The sequence below is a fragment of the Dicentrarchus labrax genome, unplaced genomic scaffold (genome assembly GCF_905237075.1).
Source record: "Dicentrarchus labrax unplaced genomic scaffold, dlabrax2021, whole genome shotgun sequence".
Classification (NCBI taxonomy): domain Eukaryota; kingdom Metazoa; phylum Chordata; class Actinopteri; family Moronidae; genus Dicentrarchus; species Dicentrarchus labrax.
In genome coordinates, this window is record NW_026136981.1 from 30,896 (window position 1) to 56,020 (window position 25,125).

At 40.8% G+C, this 25,125-nt stretch overlaps 2 protein-coding genes and 1 long non-coding RNA gene across 24 annotated transcripts in view; 2 read left to right on the forward strand and 1 right to left on the reverse strand.

Annotated features, from left to right (window-relative positions):
* The window catches only part of LOC127360949 (ladderlectin-like), a 33,744-nt gene extending 19,450 nt beyond the window's left edge, over positions 1-14,294 (forward strand). Inside the window, exon 7 of the transcript XR_007883977.1 lies at positions 14,118-14,294. The gene's annotated coding sequence lies outside the window, so the exon portion shown is untranslated. The remainder of the gene's footprint in view (positions 1-14,117) is intronic.
* Positions 1-25,125, forward strand: part of LOC127360947 (ladderlectin-like) — a 38,959-nt gene that overhangs the window by 13,542 nt on the left and 292 nt on the right. For 2 of the 21 annotated variants that reach the window (XM_051395485.1, XM_051395484.1), the window contains exons 2-7: positions 12,315-12,362; positions 23,035-23,085; positions 23,196-23,305; positions 23,427-23,561; positions 23,656-23,764; positions 24,368-24,802. In XM_051395485.1, coding sequence (XP_051251445.1) covers positions 12,315-12,362; positions 23,035-23,085; positions 23,196-23,305; positions 23,427-23,561; positions 23,656-23,764; positions 24,368-24,435 — 521 coding nt within the window. In that variant the 3' untranslated portion in view covers positions 24,436-24,802. Of the gene's footprint in view, positions 1-3,944; positions 4,165-4,261; positions 4,310-4,473; positions 4,525-4,634; positions 4,745-4,863; positions 4,999-5,092; positions 5,202-5,622; positions 6,090-12,026; positions 12,363-12,526; positions 12,578-12,687; positions 12,798-12,918; positions 13,054-13,147; positions 13,257-13,859; positions 14,295-22,822; positions 22,871-23,034; positions 23,086-23,195; positions 23,306-23,426; positions 23,562-23,655; positions 23,765-24,367; positions 24,803-25,125 lie in introns of those variants that run through there. The other 19 variants (XM_051395480.1, XM_051395479.1, XM_051395483.1 and 16 more) reach the window with 18 other exon arrangements.
* LOC127360953 (uncharacterized) lies at positions 5,621-25,123 on the reverse strand. 2 transcript variants are annotated; one of them, XR_007883980.1, is made up of 3 exons: positions 24,930-25,123; positions 14,223-14,421; positions 5,621-5,990 (listed from the first exon to the last, which is right to left on the reverse strand). It is a non-coding gene; the product is annotated as an uncharacterized LOC127360953 (long non-coding RNA). The 2 variants fall into 2 exon arrangements; XR_007883981.1 differs by having other exon boundaries at positions 14,223-14,473; positions 24,982-25,009.

A 25,125-nucleotide genomic window follows, 5' to 3' on the forward strand; every position in this document is an offset into this window, starting at 1 on the left:
AGATCTTCACTCAGCTGATCCGTCTCATGGAGAAAAGAAGCTCTGATGTGAAGCAGCAGGTCAGATCCCAGCAGGAAACAGAAGTGAGTCGAGTCAAAGAGCTTCAGGAGAAGCTGGAGCAGGAGATCACTGAGCAGAAGAGGAAAGACGCTGAGATGAAGAAGCTCTCACACACAGGAGGACCACACAGTGGTGTATCCAGGACATTTTTACTGGGTTGACCAAGATGGGACACAAGGCTAGTGTGGGGTGGCCATGGCATAGCGAAGTTTAATGCATATACATACGCAGATGACCGCGGTTCGAATCCCGGTCCTTTGCTGCATGTTACATCCCCTCTCTCTCCCATGACTTCCTGTCTCGTAGCTGTCAAATAAAGGTGTCTATGCTGGTAAAAAAATATATTTTTTTAAAAGTAATTTTTTATTCCATTTCCACCTATCACAGTCCTCAAGTATCTCTGGTTATTTTAACATGTCTATTTTTAATCAGTAATTATGTTCAGGATAGAGTACAAATTTTCTAAGAGCCATTTCCTTGTAGTGGATTAAAGTCCTTGTCTCTTCACAAATTAGATTAAAGTAGCAAAATTCAACTGCTCTTAACTCATCCTATTGAATAACATTTATCAGTCATCAGCTCATCATCTGTGTCACCTGTATTGTTACCTGTGTTTGCTTTACTAATTGAGGCGCCATCTTGTGGTTACATAAAAAACACAGCAATCCAGGCAACAGAACAAACCAAAATGCTTAAAGATAGGACCTACGATATAACTAAACATTAAATTACAATACCTCTCAATCGACAGATGTCAGCGTTTTTATTGTTGTTGTATTGTTGATGTTGTAACTGTGACCGTCCTCCTGTTTCACGGACCAGCAGCAGGTGCAGCGTGCTCATCTCATGGGTCACCTGACCTGCATGGCCAAACGTCAGCTCTAACAGCCTCAGTACGACCATTACTGTGTTAGTTAAAACTGTAAAACTGGCCCTAAATCAGTTGATCAGCTGTCATCATTGATTGACAGCATTTCTCTTGTTTCTTGTGTTGACGAACTTGACCAATTACCAATCAGATCTGGGGTGGCCACAGGGGTGGCCAATGAGCTTTCAGGTGGCCCCGGCCACCCCAGGCCACCCCCAGAATCGCCATGTGGTCCGACCACACCCAGTTTCTATACAACTACCCCTCACTGTCAGCACTCAGTGAATCTACATCCAGCATCAATATCCGTCCTCTGAGGTACTTTGAGGTTGTGACAGCAGCTGAGTCAGAGCTCAGAGATAAACTACAGGACGTTCTGAGGGACAAATGGACAAACGTCTCACTGACAGTGACTGAAGTGGATGTTTTACTGCCACAACCAGAGCCCAAGACCAGAGCTGGATTCTTAAAATATTCACATGAACTAACACTGGATCCAAACACAGCAAATACACAGCTGTTATTATCTGAGGGGAACAGAAAAGTAACAGTAATGAGTCAACATCAGTCTTATTCTAGTCACCCAGACAGATTCACTGTATAAATTCAGGTCCTGAGTAGAGACAGTCTGACTGGACGTTGTTACTGGGAAGTGGAGAGGAGAGGGAGAGTTTATGTAGCAGTCACATACAAGAATATCAGCAGAGCAGGGGGGTTAGCTGAATATGGATTTTAGATTGTTTCACAAACCGTTATATCTTTTATTACAACAATGTCCAAACTCCTGTCTCAGGTCCTCAGTCCTCCAGAGTTGGAGTGTACCTGGATAACAGTGCAGTTATTCTGTCCTTCTACAGCATCTCTGAAACCATGACTCTCCTCCACAGAGTCCGGACCACATTCACTCAGCCTCTCTATGCTGGACTTTGGCTTCATGTTGGATCCACAGCTGAGTTGTGTAAACTCAAATAGAACGAAGTGGTTTCAGGTTTTGTTTCCACCGTTGTTTCTGAGAGCTGATTGTTGTGGCGTTTCTTCACTGCACAGAGATCACCTGTCAATCAAACATTGTGGGCGGAACTTTGACATCTTCTTATTAGTTGTTCTGTAAATGTTTGAGTGTCTTTAGGTGGCACTCCTTCCTGTGTCTGTTCAGCCATGGAGGCTATCACTGCTCATTATTTCTCTGCATGAAAATGTAAACTTGTGTTTGTTGAATATTTGTAAAGATGTATTTGTATATTATTGTTTCTCCTCCACTACAGCGGTTTAAGAGAGAAAGCAACAGACTTTCCTTTATTTTAATATTTAGTTCTTACCACTTTGTAAAGAAATCTTTAATGACATTTACATTTATTTCTGTTTTTGTTTTCAACTTACAATTGAGGAATTATGGGGTATAGTAAAACTGTAATTGATCATAATCAATAAGGAGATCATTCGTTATTTATTCACAATTAGAAAGTAGGACTGTTTGTGATATATCAGTGAGGGCAGTGTTTGATGGTTGTAATGGTGTTAAATGGTTATAAACCTTAAGGGAAAATACTCGGGCACTGCCATGACACCCACTATTTACCGTTAAATTACATTCTGTGGAAGTCATGATAAAGACTCTTATGATGTGTAGCTGAACTGATAACATGAATCGTACCTTTGACACATAGATTCACATGCTCAGCCAGGAACGTGAGCTGGACCAGTCACATGGAAAACCTATAGGTCTGAAAGGTTGAAGGGTTCAGGAAGTTAATTGTGTGTGTTTGCATCAACTATTATTTATAAGATTCATATAAACACTGAGGGCTGCTGGGACCAAGCCCCCTTTGACAATGAAGCCCTAAATTCCAGTGAAACAATAAGTATTAAAGTAATCAATAACTTAGAGAACAAACAGGCCAAGGACATCAACATAAAGGACAATGTCAGTACAAAGAAAACACATTCAGTCACACTGCTGTATTTCACTCAAAGAGGATTTAAATTCTGATTCTAACTTTACAAGCTCCTGCAGATTGTTCCAAATTACATTAAATTAAATTACACCAATTTCACTGTTTCAGTATCAACATGATTTTCAAAGACCAACTAGTCTTGGGACCAAGAGAATAATGAAATTGATCTATACTTAAAAAGATCAACATACATACCCTGGAAGTTTACTAAGAAGATAAATAAATCAAATGTAATGTTCACACCTCACAGTGGATGCAGGAATTGTTACTCAGTGTCATTTTCTTTCTTTCCCATTAAATGAACTTGAAGAGGTTGAGGGGTTAGGTGATGGAGAGGCACATGGCTGGGCATTGCACCCCAATGCCCCGCCCCTTGGTGCCCACTATCCTCTCTTGACATTTCCCAACTAAACATTGAATATGAAATGATGAGTCCTTCCTACACTTAACTGGGCCAAAGAAATAAAGACGTGCTAATTAGTTTTGGAAAGACTGTGGAATCCTGTACTAACCACCATCGAAGGTGTTGGTATGGAGTTGATGCATGTCTCTCAATACATCGCTCTTGATAACAAAATGTTGCTTCCACAATGCCAAAGGTCCAAGATCAGCCCCTTGGAACACAGTTCAACTGTTCCCCTCAGGTCCAAGATACATGGTTTCCATCATCCATTCTTCCATTCACATGTTAAACAGTAGATCTATTAAACTGTTGTCTGTAGATTGCTTACATTGTTACTTGTACCTACCTTGACCTGGATGCTGAACAACCTCCTGAACTGTAAACTGTGTCTCTCTGTTGTCTGTCCACCACTGTTTAGGTGTGTTTGTGTATTTGGAATGATCCTGGCTCGTGTCCAATTTCCCTGGAAGAGACAATAAAGATACTTTGAACTTTTGACGATTAGTATTTCACATCACGGTTGGCGAGATTGTGGTGTCTGTTAATCAACTATGTTGTGTTTTTGTGTCTTTTTTCCGTTTTTGTACGAGGTGGAGAGATAAGTAACTGTATATAAAGAGCTGATGTTTGTCTCGTTCAGCAGCTCCTCACAGGAAGACTGAAGTTACAGGCTGACACCGAGAAGGAAGAGGGAAGATCATTCTGCAGCAGCTCTGCTCGTTCGATAGACTACAGGTCGTCTCTTCCCCCGGACAAGTATTACTAACACTGTCTGTCTTTATTAAAGCTAATCATCCCCTTTGGCATCATCTCCACCATGAAGATCCTGACTCTGTCTGCACTTCTTTGTGCCATGATAACTCTGACTGGAGCAGCTGGTGAGTATCACTCTGTATGTTAAGTACATTTGTCTATACACAGCAACGAGGGGCGATGAAGACATTAACTCACTACTGGGTCAAAATGTCCTTCCAGCTCTTCCAGACTCTGAGGGTGAACCTGGGACAGAGGAAACTATTGTTGGTAAGAATATTTTTCTTTAGATTTATATTGATGCTCTCTTGTAATCAGATATATGAGACATGAGTTTTACTGCATGAACAGAGAAAGAGATTGAATTCATTCATAAATACTCAATGAAAATAGCGGACAGTTTCAATCAGTAACGGCTACATCAAACTGTGCAGCTCTTCCAGACACAAAGGACGAAAATTGGACAGACTCATTCATTCCAGCTGGTCAGTGGGTGTTTCTCAAGAACTATACTGAAATGCACTTTGTCATGATGTTCTCCTTTAAATAAGCAGAACTATAGACTGATTATCCACTCTTGTCTGTTTGACTTCAGGAGAGACTGATGATGTCCAGAGGGCCAGATCTTGTCCCAGTGGTTGGACTGCTTTCAACAGTCGCTGTTTCCTTTACGTTCCAAGAGTCCTGAACTGGGCTCAGGCTGAGGTAATTGGGATTGTGTTAATTCAGGGACCCAAACTTCTACACAAAGTTCATTCTGTTCTCTATAGAGAGGAGGCCACGTCTGTAAATGATGCCAATGAACTGTCTCTCTCTCTCTGCAGAGAAACTGTCAGTCCATGGGTGGAAACCTTGCATCTGTACACAGCTTTCAGGAGTACCATGAGATTCAGAGGATGATAGTGAGAGTCAGTCATTACAGCAATCCAGCATGGATTGGAGGGTCTGACGCACAACAGGTAAAATATTCACCGTTATATAATGTGCAACAAATATTTATTAAAACAATCATTTGACTGTTTTATTCATACAATCTTCTGTTCTGTAATGAAGGAACGTTATTGGCTCTGGAGTGACGGCACAAGATTCAGCTATTCTCACTGGTGTCGTGGAGAGCCTAATAATGATCGTGGTCAGCACTGCACACAAATTAATTTTTCAGGTAAATCACATTACTTTCCTTGAGAGCTCAGTGTATGGTTGGTGTAAATGATACAGGATGAATATGAAGAAAAAGACAATGAACTGAAAGAATATATCAATCAATTTTTTTTAAATAACAAATAATAATTTATAACTAGGTTTTCAAATTCTTTGGGTTCCTGAAATTATACATGGCATTGATATCATATACCACAAAATCTACAGTGCTGGTTACTGCGATTGATTAGTAACTTATTAATGCAGCTTTAACAGCCATGGTGCTGTGAGGACAGTGGTTCCCTGTAACTGTGAGTGGTGCTGTTCAAACAGACAGTATATCCCAGGATAAATGATGTGTCTACGTAATGATGCTTCATTCAACAGGTTCAGCTTTGGGTTTGTGTAGCGCTGTCTCACTGCTGGGTTTTTGGTTTATACAGATCAGAAATGCTGGGATGACTTTTGGTGTGACGGGTCCCTCCCATCAGTCTGTGCCAGGAAGCGCTGACATGAAGAACCAATGAAAAGCACAAACCGATCAATTTGTGCTTGAAAACTCACCTCTCTATACGCCATCCGTCTCATATGTAACCTAAAGGCTTTATTTCTTATTAAACTTCTTTATATATTTTTTCTACTACTGTAATGGTAATGGTCGAGGCAGACTGCCACCCACCTAGAGTCGGGGTCAGTCCGAGGTTTCTTCTTCTTAAAAGGAAGTTTTTCCTTGCCGCTGTCTCCAAGGTCTTGCTCATGGTGGGACCGGTTGGATCTCTATAAATAATGTTAGAAGGAGTTCGGTCTAGACCTGCTCTATTTGTGTTCTGAGATATCTTCTGTTATGAATTGATGCTATACAAATAAATTGAATTGAATTAATGTCATTTAAGAAGCTTAAGTGAGTGAACTGTTGTTTCTTGTCTTGTTTCAAATTAAAAACATTGAAAAAAACTGGTGTTTGTTATATTTCCTGTAAAATCTTGATGAATTAAACAATAATAGGGCGGCAGTAGCACAGTGTGTAGGGACTTGGCTTGAGAACTGGAGGGTTGCTGGTTCAAGTCCCACAGACCACAAAATATGGAGTGTGGACTGGTAGCTGGAGAGGTGCCAGTTTCACCTCCTTACAACCCCAAAACCTGCTCATGGGGCACAATTAATGTTGCAGCCCCATCATTCCACCATCTATCCCCTTTGCATGTCCACAAGAGCATGAAGTGTGCATTTCAGCCTGTGTGTGTGTATAAAAAAGAGTGAAAATATCAATTTCCCCTAGGGGATCAATAAAGCATATCTTATCTTATCTTAATGTACATGATCATTCTACCTGCTTCCCATCCTACAAACAGATGATGGTATAAGATCTACATCATCCAAACCTCTGATGGATGGACTGAATGTGTCAGACAGCATTTGGTTTAGTTTAATAGCAAGTGAACGCGCAGAAATATCTAAGGTACTATTTAATGTGTAGTTGTAGTAATTCTTCTGTTCAGCTGTAGAAAATATACCAAAATCTTCAAGGAGAACCACGACTAAGGTGAAAAAATAGGTTTTATTTTATTTGCAGGTATGATGGTGTTAAATGGGAGATGGTCAGTGAAGTTCACTGTATCGTAATGAGGTGTTAAAAATGTGGCGCCAAACTAAACTATAAATAACTATAAATAATAAGTATAATTTTTGTCTGAAGTCACACATAGAATATCCAACAGTAGATTTGAAGGAGCTCTGTGTAAATATTGTGCACCTTTAACCCAAACCAGAGAGGCAGCAATAGAAACACAGGCAGAGGTCAGTAGGACACCATGACTCCACTATATCTTTACATTGATTCAATGGTTGACAATTGTCTTGAGTTTTGTTTACCAGTAAATGTCTCTAACTGCTTGTTTTTGTTGTTTTAGGTCATTTTAAATTGAAATATTATTGATTACCAACAGAATGTATCACTTAATGTTCAATTTCAAACTTATCTACATATTACATTAACATACACTTCCTTTATTCCAGTGGTGGAAAGTACTTAAGTACATTTTGAGGTACTTTATTTTCTGCTGCTTTATTCTTGTTTCAATAACAATAATAACACAGCACAAAAGGGTCAAGCACATTCAAAAACATTATCTGTCCTTGTTCTATGTTCAGTACAAAGCTCTCAAATGCTCTCTCTTGATGGCTGTTTGTGGATGAGCTGAAAAAAATAGCTGCACCACCATCTTGTGGTCAGATGGCTGCACTGCAAGCTGTCCTACAGGGACATTCCCAAGCAGCAACGTCTTAAGGTCGGAGAGATTTCAGTTGAAGACCCAGAAGTTTGTAAATCCTTCGTACACAAGACCTTGACAACAGAAGATTCATTGCTCGATCACTTAAAGATCTCCAGCTGGACGAGGTTAGTCAAAGTCAACAGTGCCAGACTTAATAAATGTGTCAACAAATGTCATGTGCCAGAAAAGAGAACACTGAATTCCTCAAAGAATAAGCCTATTAGGTATTTATGATTGTGAAAATGATAGAAAATACATAATATAGACAGAGAATTGGATAATAAGTTCCCTTAACTGGAAGTTATCTGTTAATGTATCCAAATCCCTAATTTAACACAAACTTTTTACAGTTCATTGTACAGTTTTCAATATAGTAGGAAATATCCATAATATATTACTCTTAGTCAGGGCTCGTCAGTGTATTCAATGACAGAAAGGGGTTCTTTTCGGACATAGGTTGGGAACCTCTGCAGATAGCTACTACTTTGTGATAACAAGGGTGTGATGAGCAATAAGTTTACCTGTGAATCATGTGCCACTCCCCACACATATCTGTTCTCTCTGAAAATGTTGACAGTTTTGTCTTTTGCATATTCGCATGCTTATGTGCGACTAACTCGTTTCATGGCAGTAGTTTTGCCATTTTTGTTATGCAAGGTTGTGATTGCAAAACCTGCTTACACTAGTGGCTGGATTTCTTGATGCTGAGCCTTCCACAAAAGTGTATCTTGTAACTCTGGCCTGGGAGAGCAAGATTCAGTTATAACTGCAACACATTTATTTTAAGTTACCGTCCAAGACTCTAGCCCCGCACAGTCTTTACATTCAGCCCTGAGTGTCAGAAGTCCGGTCACACGAGTGATCCTCCTGAAAACACCAATTTGTGGTAGCAATTTGTTTAATAAAGCATGCAAAATATGATCTTGTCTTTCTGTAAAGTTTTATTCAAGTCATCCATGAATGGCCTCAACACAACCGTCACACATTCTTGTATGTGGACCCGTCCAAGAAGATCCAGGAGAACATCTGCTCTCGTCATGATGAGGTGACGAAGATGTTCTGCCGTACTGATCAGCAGTGTATCTGTTATCTCTGCTCTGTGTATGAACATAAAGGCCACGACACAGTCTCAGCTGCAGCAGAAAGGACAGAGGCAGAGAGAGCTCGAGGTGAGTCGACAAAACATCCAGCAGAGAATCCAGGACAGAGAGAAAGATGCGAAAGAGCTTCAACAGCAAGTGGAGGCTATCAATCGCTCTGCTGATAAAGCAGTGGAGGACAGTGAGAAGATCTTCACTCAGCTGATCCGTCTCATGGAGAAAAGAAGCTCTGATGTGAAGCAGCAGGTCAGATCCCAGCAGGAAACAGAAGTGAGTCGAGTCAAAGAGCTTCAGGAGAAGCTGGAGCAGGAGATCACTGAGCTGAAGAGGAAAGACGCTGAGATGAAGAAGCTCTCACACACAGGAGGACCACACAGTGGCATATCCAGGACATTTTTACTGGGTTGACCAAGATGGGACACAAGGCTAGTGTGGGGTGGCCATGGCATAGCAAAGTTTAATCAGTATACGTACGCAGCTGACCACGGTTCGAATCCCGGTCCTTTGCTGCATGTCACATCCCCTCTCTCTCCCATGACTTCCTGTCTCGTAACTGTCAAATAAAGGTGTCTATGTTGGTAAAAATATATATATAAAAAAAAAAAGTCATATTCCATTTCCACCTATCACAGTCCTCAAGTATCTCTGGTTATTTTAACATATCTATTTTTAATCAGTAATTATGTTCAGGATAGGGTACACATTTTCTAAGAGCCATTTCCTTGTAGTGGATTAAAGTCCTCGTCTCTTCACAAGTTAGATTAGAGTAGCAAAATTCAACTGCTCTTAACTCATCCTATTGAATAACATTTATCAGTCATCAGCTCATCATCTGTGTCACCTGTATTGTTACCTGTGTTTGCTTTACTAATTGAGGCGCCATCTTGTGGTTACATAAAAACACAGCAAACCAGGCAACAGAACAAACCAAAATGCTTAAAGATAGGACCTTATTAAAAAGTGTATCTGTAAGCAAAGGATAAACTAAAGCATGACTTACCATCCTGTGCAGGAGGAGCTGACTCCTCTTCATCACTACTGCTGTACTAGGCTGCTGACTTGACTGAGCCTTTTCACTGCTACTGGTAGAAGCTGTGGCTGGCTCTGACTCTTTTCTTTTTTTTGAAGAAGCTCTGAATATCTCTGCCTCTCTTCATAACAATTCTCTTAATATCCCTGGGGGAAATGTAATTCAATCACTCAATCAATCAGTCAGTCAATTCACTTTGAAACAATAGCTATAACTACAAACGTCAAGCAGGATCATTGTCAAATTGGGTTAGAATCAGTGTGCAAAATACAGGTGTTGGTGGGGCTCTGGAACGCCTTAAAAAACAGCTTTGACTCCATTAAAATGTCAAAAAGAAAGGAGGTGTCAACAATGTGCCTAATTATGTCTATTTGTAGATTCTACAAAGGTTTATTTTTACATAACTACCACTCTTACCACTCACTTTTAATAACACAATAAACACATATTGCATCTCAAGCATTTGTGGCATTTGAATGCAATTTGCTCTGCCTCTGCCTATTTAAACGTCTAAAAACATGTGAACTGTGAAGATGAGCTAATTGATACAAACAAAAAGTCCTTTATCTGCAAGAGAAAAATGTCTCTAAACAGCCCTTAAAGCACAGAGCAAATAAAAAAGTCACAGCTTGTTCTTGTGTTATAGCTACTTAAATCTAGACTGTCACCCTATATTTCACACACTGGTTGGCCAAAAATAAAACATTAGCTCTATTGAACACACACATCTGCAAAAAACAACCTCAGTCTTCAGTCCAGAAAATAGCGTTTCATATTTCCTTCTATTGCCATGGAGGCTATCACTGCTCATGATGACTGTTGTTTACCTGAACTGATATTTCTCTGCATGAAAATGTAAACTTGTGTTTGTTGAATATTTGTAAAGATGTATTTGTATATTATTGTTTCTCCTCCACTACAGGGGTTTAAGAGAGAAAGCAACAGACTTTCCTTTATTTTGATATTTAGTTCTTACCACTTTGTAAAGAAATCTTTAATGACATTTACATTTATTTCTGTTTTTGTTTTTAACTTACAAATGAGGAATTATGAGGTATAATAAAACTGTAATTGATCATAATCAATAAGGAGATCATTCAATTTTTATTCACAATTAGAAAGTAGGATTATTTGTGATATATCAGTGAGGGCAGTGTTTGATGGTTGTAATGGTGTTAAATGGTTATAAACCTTAAGGGAAAATACTCGGGCACTGCCATGACACCCACTATTTACTGTTAAATTACATTCTGTGGAAGTCATGATGAACTGACTCTTTTGATGTGTAGCTGAACTGATAACATGAATCGTACCTTTGACACATAGATTCACATGCTCAGCCAGGAACGTGAGCTGTACCAGTCACATGGAAAACCTATAGGTCTGAAAGGTTGAAGGGTTCAGGAAGTTAATTGTGTGTGTTTGCATCAACTATTATTTATAAGATTCATATAAACACTGAGGGCTGCTGGGACCAAGCCCCCTTTGACAATGAAGCCCTGATTCCAGTGAAACAATAAGTATTAAAGTAATCAATAACTTAGAGAACAAACAGGCCAAGGACATCAACATAAAGGACAATGTCAGTACAAAGAAAACACATTCAGTCACACTGCTGTATTTCACTCAAAGAGGATTTAAATTCTGATTCTAACTTCACAAGCTCCTGCAGATTGTTCCAAATTACATTAAATTAAATTACACCAATTTCACTGTTTCAGTATCAACATGATTTTCAAAGACCAACTAGTCTTGGGACCAAGAGAATAATGAAATTGATCTATACTTAAAAATATCAACATACATACCCTGGACGTTTGCTAAGAAGATAAATAAATCAAATGTAATGTTCACACCTCACAGTGGATGCAGGAATTGTTACTCAGTGTCATTTTCTTTCTTTTCCCATTAAATGAACTTGAAGAGGTTGAGGGGTTAGGTGATGGAGAGGCACATGGCTGGGCATTGCACCCCAATGCCCCGCCCCTTGGTGTCAGCCCACTATCCTTTCTTGACATGTCCCAACTAAACATTGAAGTTCAGCTCTTCCCCTCAGGTCCAAGATACATGGTTTCCATCATCCATTCTTCCATTCACATGTTAAACAGTAGATCTATTAAACTGTTGTGTGTAGATTGCTTAGATTGTTACTTGTACTTACCTTGACCTGGATGCTGAACAACCTCCTGAACTGTAAACTGTGTCTGTCTGTTGGCTGTCCACCACTGTTTAGGTGTGTTTGTGTATTTTGAATGATCCTGGCTCGTGTCCAATTTCACTGGAAGGGACAATAAAGATACTTTGAACTTTTGACGATTAGTATTTCACATCACGGTTGGCGAGATTGTGGTGTCTGTTAATCAACTATGTTGTATTTTTGTGTTTTGTTTCCTGTTTTTGTACGAGGTGGAGAGATAAGTAACTGTATATAAGAGCTGATGTTTGTCTCGTTCAGCAGCTCCTCACAGGAAGACTGAAGTTACAGGCTGACACTGAGAAGGAAGAAGAGAAGATCATTCTGCAGCAGCTCTGCTCGTTCGATAGACTACAGGTCGTCTCTTCCCCGGACGAGTATTACTAACACTGTCTGTCTTTATTAAAGCTAATCATCCCCTTTGGCATCATCTCCACCATGAAGATCCTGACTCTGTCTGCACTTCTTTGTGCCATGATGGCTCTGACTGGAGCCGATGAAGACATTAACTCACTACTGGGTCAAAATGTCCTTCCAGCTCTTCCAGACTCTGAGGGTGAACCTGGGACAGAGGAAACTATTGTTGGTAAGAATATTTTTCTTTAGATTTATATTGATGCTCTCTTGTAATCAGATATATGAGACATGAGTTTTACTGCATGAACAGAGAAAGAGATTGAATTCATTCATAAATACTCAATGAAAATAGCGGACAGTTTCAATCAGTAACGGCTACATCAAACTGTGCAGCTCTTCCAGACACAAAGGACGGAAATTGGACAGACTCATTCATTCCAGCTGGTCAGTGGGTGTTTTTCAAGAATTATACTGAAATGCACTTTGTCATGATGTTCTCCTTTAAATAAGCAGAACTGTAGGCTGATCATCCACTCTTGTCTGTTTGACTTCAGGAGAGACTGATTATGTCCAGAGTGTCAGATCTTGTCCCAGTGGTTGGACTGCTTTCAACAGTCGCTGTTTCCTTTACGTTCCAAGAGTCCTGAACTGGGCTCAGGCTGAGGTAATCAGGATTGTCTTTATTCAGGGACCCAAGCTTCTACACAAAGTTCATTCTGTTCTCTATAGAGAGGAGGCCACGTCTGTAAATGATGCCAATGAACTGTCTCTCTCTCTCTCTGTAGAGAAACTGTCAGTCCATGGGTGGAAACCTTGCATCTGTACACAGCTTTCAGGAGTACCATGAGATTCAGAGGATGATAGTGAGAGTCAGTCATTACAGCAATCAAGCATGGATTGGAGGGTCTGACGCACAACAGGTAAAATATTCACCGTTATATAATGTGCAACAAATATTTATTAAAACAATCATTTGACTGTTTTATTCATACAATCTTCTGTTCTGTAATGAAGGAAGGTTATTGGCTCTGGAGTGACGGCACAAGATTCAGCTATTCTCACTGGTGTCGTGGAGAGCCTAATAATGTCCATGGTCAGCACTGCATACAAATGAATGATTCAGGTAAATTATAATATTTCCTTGAGAGCTCAGTGTATGGTTGGTGTAAGTGATACAGGATGAATATTAAAAGAAATAGAATATATCAATCAATCCATCCTTTTTATGAACAATTACTGATAAATCTTTTAAATATCTCAGTGGAGCAAAACATGTTTTTTCTTTTCTGGATTTGAAATTCTTTGAGTTTACTAGATTATACATGAGAATATATCATTTACCACAAAAGGAACAGTGCTGGTACTGAGATTAATAATGTATTACAGCCGTCATATCAGCCTCATTTTCAGGTTCATATTTGTATTTTGGGGGTCTGGTCTGCTGCTTATTCACCCTCTCTAAAACACTCATTTACATGCACGAATATATATATATCACACAATAAAGCACAGAAACCCCCCAACAGCCTAATATGGCCTCTTTAATGCAGCTTTAACAGCCATGGTGCTGTGAGGACAGTGGTTCCCTGTAACTGTGAGTGGTGCTGTTCAAACAGACAGTATATCCCAGGATAAATGATGTGTTTATGTAATGATGCTTCATTCAACAGGTTCAGCTTTGGGTTTGTGCAGCGCTGTCTCACTGCTGTGTTTTTGGTTTATATAGATAACAAATGCTGGGATGACTTTCAGTGTCACGCATCTCGTCCATCTGTCTGTGCCAAGAAGCGCTGACACGAAGAACCAATGAAAAGCACAAACCGATCAATTTGTGCTTGAAAACTCACCTCTCTATACGCCATCCGTCTCATATGTAACCTAAAAGCTTTATTTCTCATTAAACTTCTTTATATATTTTTTCTACTACTGTAATGGTAATGGTCGAGGCAGACTGCCACCCAACAAGAGTCGGGGTCAGTCCGAGGTTTCTGCCTCTTAAAAGGAAGTTTTTCCTTGCTGCTGTCTCCAAAGTCTTGCGTATGGTGGGAACTGTCTCTGTAAATAATGTTATAAGGAGTTCGGTCTAGACCTGCTCTATTTGTGTCCTGAGATAACTTCTGTTATGAATTTGTGCTTTACAAATAAAATTGAATTGAATTAATGTGATTTGTGAGTGAACTGTTCTGTCTTGTCTTGTGTGAAATTAAAAACATTGAAACAAACTGGTCTTTGTTATATTTCCTGTATAATCTTGATGAATTAAATAATAATATACATGATCCTTCTACCTGCTTCCCATCCTACAAACAGATGATGGTATAAGATCTACATCATCCAGACCTCTAATGGATGCACTGAAAGTATCAGACAGCATTTGTTTAATTTAATATAACCACCAACAAGGGTGTTTCCAGAGTGGGGGCTGGGTTGGCAGTGTCACACTGAAAGTACGCTGCTGGTGATTTTCTTTTATTGTCTTCATTTCCAGACTTAAACCAACAATGAATGTGTCTACGAACAAGTCCTGTGTGTGTAGCACAGTGCCATAGAGCTCCATTGTTCCAAAAACTACTACAAACACATCAATGAGCAACAATCTGCTGCTGAAAATAGTCCCAGACAAATGCACCATACCCTGCTGTTTGATAAAAGAGACCACAGACAGACTGATGATCAGGCTCAGGATGAATTTAGGGGATTAATAATAATAACTTTAAGGACTGTAGCTGTGTATTTTCACTGTATTTTATTTCATTAATAAACATGAATGAAGGTATTTGGCTCTCTGTCATTCTGGTCTCCAGAAATAATGTAATAATACTTATTTATAATAGAAATAAATGATGTTTCATAACTAGGTTCGGGAACAAAGACCACGCCCTGCAATCATCTAATTTCCGCTCAAAACTTATTTAAGCATACCTTATCCGTTCACTCCCTCCTTGACTCATTTCCCACATGATCGGCGTCAGACGAACCACGGAGTACAAGCTCAACTCTTCAGACAGCAACATGTTTGAAGACGGATGGCAAACTCACGAAATGTCCGAGTCCTCTTCCTCGCCTACCATTCATTCTCGTCAGCCACCGCGGCTCCGCTCAACAATCCACGTGCTCCGACACTCCCAGCCTTCATCCACCGACAGCTCCAACACCATCAGGTCTTCGCCCCCCAACAGGTCCAGGGAAGTTCTCCGGCGTCCGACCGACCTCCCTCCTGCCAGCAGCCTCGGGCGAAGCTACCGCGACCCGACTTCACCTCGCCGTTTCTCTGGCTGTCCCTCGGCCGTAAACTACGGTGACTTGCCCGAGGATCGCTCTCTCTCAGCGAAACACACCCTTCCAACGCACCGATAACAAAACGAAACTTTCCACGCACTTCCAGGAAAACGCCACACTTCCTCTCCAAGCTTCACCGCCGCTTCCGGGTTCACGGCGTCGCGTCCTTCGCAACGCCGATGGCGTCACGGCGCATCCCACAGCCCAGCCTTCCTCATCAGCCCTCTCAGAGGGCCAGGTAGTATCAAACCCAGTACCTGCCATTTCGCCTTCACAAACAACCTGAGCACAGGCATCCCTACATCCCAGCATCTTTTCCCTTCTCTCATTTCTAACTTCCTTGTTCCATCTTCTTCGGCTGCCTCTGCTCCTCCCATTCCAATTCCAACCTTCTCAGGCGCACAGAGCGCTCCCAGCCACAAAACCCTTATTCTAAACGATAAATAATCTTTCATGGCAAATTCTTAAAACATATATGCAATATATCTTCCCACTTTCGTTCAACATACCGGCTTGCCTCTTAATTCAGGCAAGCAGGAAGCCCTGCAACAGTTATTGGTTTTACTTCAGAGCCATCATCGTAACATTAGTTTACATACGTAAAGGCATCGACCTTGTCATTCAATACATCCGTCTGAACTTGCATCTCTCGCTTTGGCCCACCGGGACCCTGTCCTCCCTTTATTCCAGGGTCACCTCTCCTTCCCTGTTTATATTTATTTAACAATAATCTGTTATGGCAAATTCTTAAAACATACGCAATATCTTTCTACGTTCATTTAAAATACCGGTTCGCCTCTTAGTCCAGACAAGCAAAGGAGCCTCGCAACAGTTAAACATTTTTATTTCAGAGCCATCATTGTAACATTAGTTTTCAGACATATACGCGTTGACCTCGCCATTCAATACACCCGTCCACAAGCAACCCTCATATCCACAGAACACTTAAACTTCATTCAGTCCATTGAATGCAAACAGCCACTATTTACCCACTCTAAACAACGCATCGCAGTACAATTCACCTTCCTGTTCCCCTCTTTCCACGATATTCGTTCATCGTTGCCCGATCGCAGATCAGAGCCGGACGGTTACTCAACCCAGCCCCGGGGCTCAGCAGCAAGGGAATCTACATATACCATATTCCGTTCACATCCCAAGATGCCGGTTGCCTGCAACAATTCAATCAGGGAACTTACGGGTGCTCACAATATCCAGAACTCTACTGCCGCGTTTTCACAGCTCGCTCTTCCCTGAATCACAACCAACGAGGCGCGGTGCCCCGTCCCTCCAACCACAACACACACCCTCACAGCTGCTTTGACCCGAACCTTACCTCAAAACCAACGTAGCCCTGCTTTTTTCGCCATATGCCCTAAACACCCCAAATCCGCAAACGTTCAACCACAGCTCTTGTTCCAAGGGCGTCGACAAGAGAAACGGACCAGTCCTCTACCATGCCAAGAGGCCGGTTCGTAACAATTCGTACAACTTCAGAAGCAACATTTCAAGTTGCCATTTGCTCCTCACCTGCTCCTTCTGCAGCAGAGCACATGCAAGACCTGCATGTCCCCATAATCCAACTAAACACAGCCCGCATAAGTATCCGAATACACCAATAAAAATCAACGCTCACGCCACCGCCTCGAAGAACCACCCAGATCGACAGATTGTTAACCACCTACAATGATTTACACACAGTGTTAGGTTTACAGGTCACGCCAGATTCCTCATACATGCCACAACTCTGTCAATCACCTCCGAGCCCGACATAGTTGATAAATTCCCGGACAGAGAAAATAAAGACGCATTCACAATGGGTCCATTCCCCAGTCCACTGTTCCCTACATTCAAAATCAATCCAACCCACGTTGCTTCACGAACATGACACACCAGATGACGCAAATCATGGCACCAGTTCCTCCCACCACTTAATGGCATTTTATTATTTTACGACCACTACATCACTAAGCTGGAACACGTCCAGCTATTCACATATGCAGCACCTCCAACCAAAGTTGCTCATTGTGGCAGGTGGTCTTCAGCCTAGTGGCTGCTTGACTTCTCATCCTTCTTCTTCCTCTGCTATACGCGAAACGTACCCAGTGATCTTAGCAATCATTCTTTGGGGTCACTAATGGTCCAATAAAATCATGACCACCACCATTCGACATCATAAACAAGGGACCAGTCCCACTGCCTTAACATAACGCAGCTCATACGGAAGCTTACCCTAGCTTCAGCACAGCATCAATTCATCACTCGAGCTTCTTGCATCCCAGGTCTCAGAACGCAATCGCCATCACACTCTCGCTTCTCGTTACGTAAATTCAGACAATCGGCACTAGCCTCCGACGCCGTTTCAACTCCAGTCCCACCATCTTCAGCCTCCATCCTCTACTGACTCCCCTCAGATGGATAATTTGGTCGCCATTTTCTTTCACTCGATAGCTTCATCCCGTTCGCTTCCATCGATTAAATCATCATACCAACGTGATCAGTTTCGACACATTTGCAAATCCTGTCCAAACCAGAATTTCCCCATAGCCATACTCGGGGCGTTCCCTTGCATCCGGGCCACATCCACTGCTCCCAGGCAGGGAATCCCAGATATCGGCAATAAACCCCTTGGCAGATGGTCTTCTCGAGCATATCTCACGTACATCTGTTATAACCTAAAAAACGATATGAAACACACTTACGAATCGATTCGGAGTCTTTTTGGGGGCTCTCTACAAGAGATACGAAGAGACAGTTCCCCCACTCAGTGTCTCGCAACCCACTCAGTTCCCTCTTACATCACGCCCAACCCCTCCATCCATTCATCGATCCGCCAACCGACCTTCATTCCTCCGACCTCATCCATCCCTCATCCCTCGAACCTACCTCCATCCCTCATCCCTCGAACCGACCTCCATCCCTCATTCCTCGAACCTACCTCCATCCCTTGAACCTACCTCCATCCCTCAAACCTACCTTCATCCCTCAAACCTACCTTCACCCCTCATCCCTCAGTATACCACATTGGTTCACATTCGTTCATTATGTGCAATAAACGTTTTTTATTTCATACATTTGATGGCGTGGTCATTGTTAGTGAAATGATGTTTCATAACTAGGTTCGGGAACAAAGACCACGCTGCAATCATCTAATTTCCGCTCAAAACTTACTTAAGCATACCTTATCCGTTCACTCCCTCCTTGACTCATTTCCAAAATCCCTCCCACCCAAACCCTTTCTTTTTGTCTCCCTCTCTTATACAAATACAGGAACCACTGGGGCTCTCTACAAGAGATACGAAGAGACAGTTCCCCGACTCAGTGTCTCGCAACCCACTCAGTTCCCTCTTACATCGCTCCCAACCCCTCCATCCATTCATCGATCCGCCAACCGACCTTCATTCCTCCTACCTTCATTCCTCCGACCTCATCCATCCCTCATCCCTCGAACCTACCTCCATCCCTTGAACCTACCTCCCTCCCTCGAACCTACCTTCACCCCTCATCCCTCAGTATACCACATTGGTTCACATTCGTTCATTATGTGCAATAAACGTTTCTTATTTCATACATTTGATGGCGTGGTCATTGTTAGTGAACTCCTTTCTGTACAGGAGAGCAGACAGACTGATGTCGTTAAAAGAGTGTTCAGTGCTTTTGTAGTTGAATCTCACATTTACATTTATTTATGTTTGAAATGAGGAATTATGAGGTATGATAAAACTGTAATTATCTTTATCATAATCAATAATCAGCCGTATAATCTGATCGCCCCCCCCCATGATCCTTCCCTCTTCCCCTCTGCAACCATACCATGCTAGCAGGGAAGTGGGCTAATTAGCATACCAAAATTACAGCCATGTAAAAACTGGTATAACCATTTGACCCCTTGACCTCTGACCCTAAGATACCTGAATGAAGACGGTTCTGTTATATGTGTAATGTTGTCCTATTGTATTTAATATGTCTGTTCAACTGTAGAAATATCCCAAATAAAATCTTCTGGGACCACCACAGCTGTAGATCAACATTTTAAGGTATCAGATAAGAGACGTTCACATCAGAACTTATAACAATAAAGTGTTCTTTAATAATTGTTTACATTCAGAAAACTGTTAAAGTGTAATTTAATATCATCAAAAGATTTTTGTCTCACTTCACATACAGAATATCCAACAGTGTATTTAACAGAGTATGAGACAGCCTCCTGCAGTACAGACCTGTCACCACCTGGTGGCGCTGTGGGGGGCTGTATAATGAAAGCTGATTCAGTGTTCAGTGCAGCCGTCTGACCACAAGGTGGTGCTGTGGTTAACTTTATCAGCTCACCATTTAAACCTCAATGCACATTAATCAATATAATGTAATAACTATAGAAGATATCTTTCAATTAACAAACAAAACCATCAACAGATTCAACTGTTTAATCTCTTAAATAAACAGATTCAACTCTTTAATCTCTTAAATAAACAGATTCAACTCTTTAATCTCTTTAATAAACAGTAAATATGTGCAAACTAAATGATTTGCAAAATGTATTTTAACTTTTTATGTGCAAAGAAAGTAAAGTTTCTTTGAATAAGCTCTAATTTGATTAATATTTCCGTAAAAATACACAGTAAAACATCTGTAAATTCACAGATGTTTTACCGTTCATGTAACAACAGCGCCCCCTGTGGTCACACCTCATTGATTACATCACAGGAGGAGATTCAGGGGTTCCTGAGGGAGACTGTGGACCAACCACTGGGAGGTCAGAGGTCAACACACAACAATCATCATCAAGACACAAATTGGAGTGGGTGTGTTTGTGTGTGTGCGCGTGTGTGTGTGTGTGTATGTGTGTGTGTTTTTGTCTTTATTAAATGGTGGGGCCTGTGGGCTGAGAGCACAGTCACAGTATGGGGCCTAAAATTGGGAGGTGTCGTGGAGAGGGGAAGAAGTTTATGTAGCAGTGGCATACAAGAATATCAGCAGAGCAGGGATCTCATATGGATGTTTATTTGGACTCAATGACAAATCTTGGATTTTAGATTGTGACACAAACATTTATATCTTGTATTACAACAATGTCCGGACTCCTGTCTCAGGTCCTCAGTCCTCCAGAGTTTGAGTGTACCTGGATCACAGTGCAGGTATTCTGTCCTTCTACTGTGTCTCTGAGTCCAGACCACATTCACTCAGCCTCTCTATGCTGGACTTTGGCTTTATCTTGGATCCACAGCTGAGTTGTGTAAACTCAAATAGACAGAAGTGATTTCAGGGACAGTGGGTTAAATTCTGTGTTTGATTTCTTCAAATGGTTTTGTTTCCACCGTTGTTTCTGAGAGCTGATTGTTGTGGCGTTTCTTCACTGCACAGAGATCACCTGTCAATCAAACATTGTGGGCGGTACTTTGACATCTTCTTATTAGTTGTTCTGTAAATGTTTGAGTGTCTTTAGGTGGCGCTCCTTCCTGTGTCTGTTCAGCCATGGAGGCTATCACTGCTCATGATGACTGCTGTTTACCTGAACTGATATTTCTCTGTGTGAAAATGTAAACTTGAGTTTGTTGAATATTTGTAAAGATGTATTTGTATATTATTGTTTCTCCTCCACTACAGCGGTTTAAGAGAGAAAGCAACAGACTTTCCTTTATTTTGATATTTAGTTCTTACCACTTTGTAAAGAAATCTTTAATGACATTTACATTTATTTCTGTTTTTGTTTTCAACTTACAATTGAGGAATTATGAGGTATAATAAAACTGTAATTGATCATAATCAATAAGGAGATCATTCAATATTTATTCACAATTAGAAAGTAGGACTGTTTGTGATATATCAGTGAGGGCAGTGTTTGATAGTTGTAATGGTGTTAAATGGTTATAAACCTTAAGGGAAAATACTCGGGCACTGCCATGACACCCACTATTTACTGTTAAATTACATTCTGTGGAAGTCATGATAAAGACTCTTTTGATGTGTAGCTGAACTGATAACATGAATCGTACCTTTGACACATAGATTCACATGCTCAGCCAGGAACGTGAGCTGTACCAGTCACATGGAAAACCTATAGGTCTGAAAGGTTGAAGGGTTCAGGAAGTTAATTGTGTGTGTTTGCATCAACTATTATTTATAAGATTCATATAAACACTGAGGGCTGCTGGGACCAAGCCCCCTTTGACAATGAAGCCCTGATTCCAGTGAAACAATAAGTATTAAAGTAATCAATAACTTAGAGAACAAACAGGCCAAGGACATCAACATAAAGGACAATGTCAGTACAAAGAAAACACATTCAGTCACACTGCTGTATTTCACTCAAAGAGGATTTAAATTCTGATTCTAACTTTACAAACTCCTGCAGATTGTTCCAAATTACATTAAATTAAATTACACCAATTTCACTGTTTCAGTGTCAACATGATTTTCAAAGACCAACTAGTCTTGGGACCAAGAGAATAATGAAATTGATCTATATTTAAAAAGATCAACATACATACCCAGGAAGTTTGCTAAGAAGATAAATAAATCAAATGTAATGTTCACACCTCACAGTGGATGCCGGAATTGTTACTCAGCGTCATTTTCTTTCTTTTCCCATTAAATGAACTTGAAGAGGTTGAGGGGTTAGGTGATGGAGAGGCACATGGCTGGGCATTGCACCCCAATGCCCCGCCCCTTGGTGTCAGCCCACTATCCTTTCTTGACATGTCCCAACTAAACATTGAAGTTCAGCTCTTCCCCTCAGGTCCAAGATACATGGTTTCCATCATCCATTCTTCCATTCACATGTTAAACAGTAGATCTATTAAACTGTTGTCTGTAGATTGCTTAGATTATTACTTGTACTTACCTTGACCTGGATGCTGAACAACCTCCTGAACTGTAAACTGTGTCTGTCTGTTGGCTGTCCACCACTGTTTAGGTGTGTTTGTGTATTTTGAATGATCCTGGCTCGTGTCCAATTTCCCTGGAAGGGACAATAAAGATACTTTGAACTTTTGATGATTAGTATTTCACATCTCGGTTGGCGAGATTGTGGTGTCTGTTAATCAACTATGTTGTATTTTTGTGTTTTGTTTCCTGTTTTTGTACGAGGTGGAGAGATAAGTAACTGTATATAAGAGCTGATGTTTGTCTCGTTCAGCAGCTCCTCACAGGAAGACTGAAGTTACAGGCTGACACTGAGAAGGAAGAAGAGAAGATCATTCTGCAGCAGCTCTGCTCGTTCGATAGACTACAGGTCGTCTCTTCCCCCGGACGAGTATTACTAACACTGTCTGTCTTTATTAAAGCTAATCATCCCCTTTGGCATCATCTCCACCATGAAGATCCTGACTCTGTCTGCACTTCTTTGTGCCATGATGGCTCTGACTGGAGCCGATGAAGACATTAACTCACTACTGGGTCAAAATGTCCTTCCAGCTCTTCCAGACTCTGAGGGTGAACCTGGGACAGAGGAAACTATTGTTGGTAAGAATATTTTTCTTTAGATTTATATTGATGCTCTCTTGTAATCAGATATATGAGACATGAGTTTTACTGCATGAACAGAGAAAGAGATTGAATTCATTCATAAATACTCAATGAAAATAGCGGACAGTTTCAATCAGTAACGGCTACATCAAACTGTGCAGCTCTTCCAGACACAAAGGACGGAAATTGGACAGACTCATTCATTCCAGCTGGTCAGTGGGTGTTTTTAAAGAATTATACTGAAATGCACTTTGTCATGATGTTCTCCTTTAAATAAGCAGAACTGTAGGCTGATCATCCACTCTTGTCTGTTTGACTTCAGGAGAGACTGATTATGTCCAGAGTGTCAGATCTTGTCCCAGTGGTTGGACTGCTTTCAACAGTCGCTGTTTCCTTTACGTTCCAAGAGTCTTGAACTGGGCTCAGGCTGAGGTAATCAGGATTGTCTTTATTCAGGGACCCAAGCTTCTACACAAAGTTCATTCTGTTCTCTATAGAGAGGAGGCCACGTCTGTAAATGATGCCAATGAACTGTCTCTCTCTCTCTCTGTAGAGAAACTGTCAGTCCATGGGTGGAAACCTTGCATCTGTACACAGCTTTCAGGAGTACCATGAGATTCAGAGGATGATAGTGAGAGTCAGTCATTACAGCAATCAAGCATGGATTGGAGGGTCTGACGCACAACAGGTAAAATATTCACCGTTATATAATGTGCAACAAATATTTATTAAAACAATCATTTGACTGTTTTATTCGTACAATCTTCTGTTCTGTAATGAAGGAAGGTTATTGGCTCTGGAGTGACGGTACAAGATTCAGCTATTCTCACTGGTGTCGTGGAGAGCCTAATAATGTCCATGGTCAGCACTGCATACAAATGAATGATTCAGGTAAATTATAATATTTCCTTGAGAGCTCAGTGTATGGTTGGTGTAAGTGATACAGGATGAATATTAAAAGAAATAGAATATATCAATCAATCCATTCTTTTTATGAACAATTACTGATAAATCTTTTAAATATCTCAGTGGAGCAAAACATGTTTTTTCTTTTCTGGATTTGAAATTCTTTGAGTTTACTAGATTATACATGAGAATATATCATTTACCACAAAAGGAACAGTGCTGGTACTGAGATTAATAATGTATTACAGCCGTCATATCAGCCTCATTTTCAGGTTCATATTTGTATTTTGGGGGTCTGGTCTGCTGCTTATTCACCCTCTCTAAAACACTCATTTACATGCACGAATATATATATATCACACAATAAAGCACAGAAACCCCCCAACAGCCTAATATGGCCTCTTTAATGCAGCTTTAACAGCCATGGTGCTGTGAGGACAGTGGTTCCCTGTAACTGTGAGTGGTGCTGTTCAAACAGACAGTATATCCCAGGATAAATGATGTGTCTACGTAATGATGCTTCATTCAACAGGTTCAGCTTTGGGTTTGTGTAGCACTGTCTCACTGCTGGGTTTTTGGTTTATATAGGTAACAAATGCTGGGATGACTTTCAGTGTCACGCATCTCGTCCATCTGTCTGTGCCAGGAAGCGCTGACACGAAGAACCAATGAAAAGCACAAACCGATCAATTTGTCCTTGAAAACTCACCTCTCTATACGCCATCCGTCTCATATGTAACCTAAAAGCTTTATTTCTCATTAAACTTCTTTATATATTTTTTCTACTACTGTAATGGTAATGGTCGAGGCAGACTGCCACCCAACAAGAGTCGGGGTCAGTCCGAGGTTTCTGCCTCTTAAAAGGAAGTTTTTCCTTGCTGCTGTCTCCAAAGTCTTGCGTATGGTGGGAACTGTCTCTGTAAATAATGTTATAAGGAGTTCGGTCTAGACCTGCTCTATTTGTGTCCTGAGATAACTTCTGTTATGAATTTGTGCTTTACAAATAAAATTGAATTGAATTAATGTGATTTGTGAGTGAACTGTTCTGTCTTGTCTTGTGTGAAATTAAAAACATTGAAACAAACTGGTCTTTGTTATATTTCCTGTATAATCTTGATGAATTAAATAATAATATACATGATCCATCTACCTGCTTCCCATCCTACAAACAGATGATGGTATAAGATTTACATCATCCAGACCTCTAATGGATGGACTGAAAGTATCAGACAGCATTTGTTTAATTTAATATAACCACCAACAAGGGTGTTTCCAGAGTGGGGGCTGGGTTGGCAGTGTCACACTGAAAGTACGCTGTTGGTGATTTTCTTTTCTTGTCTTCATTT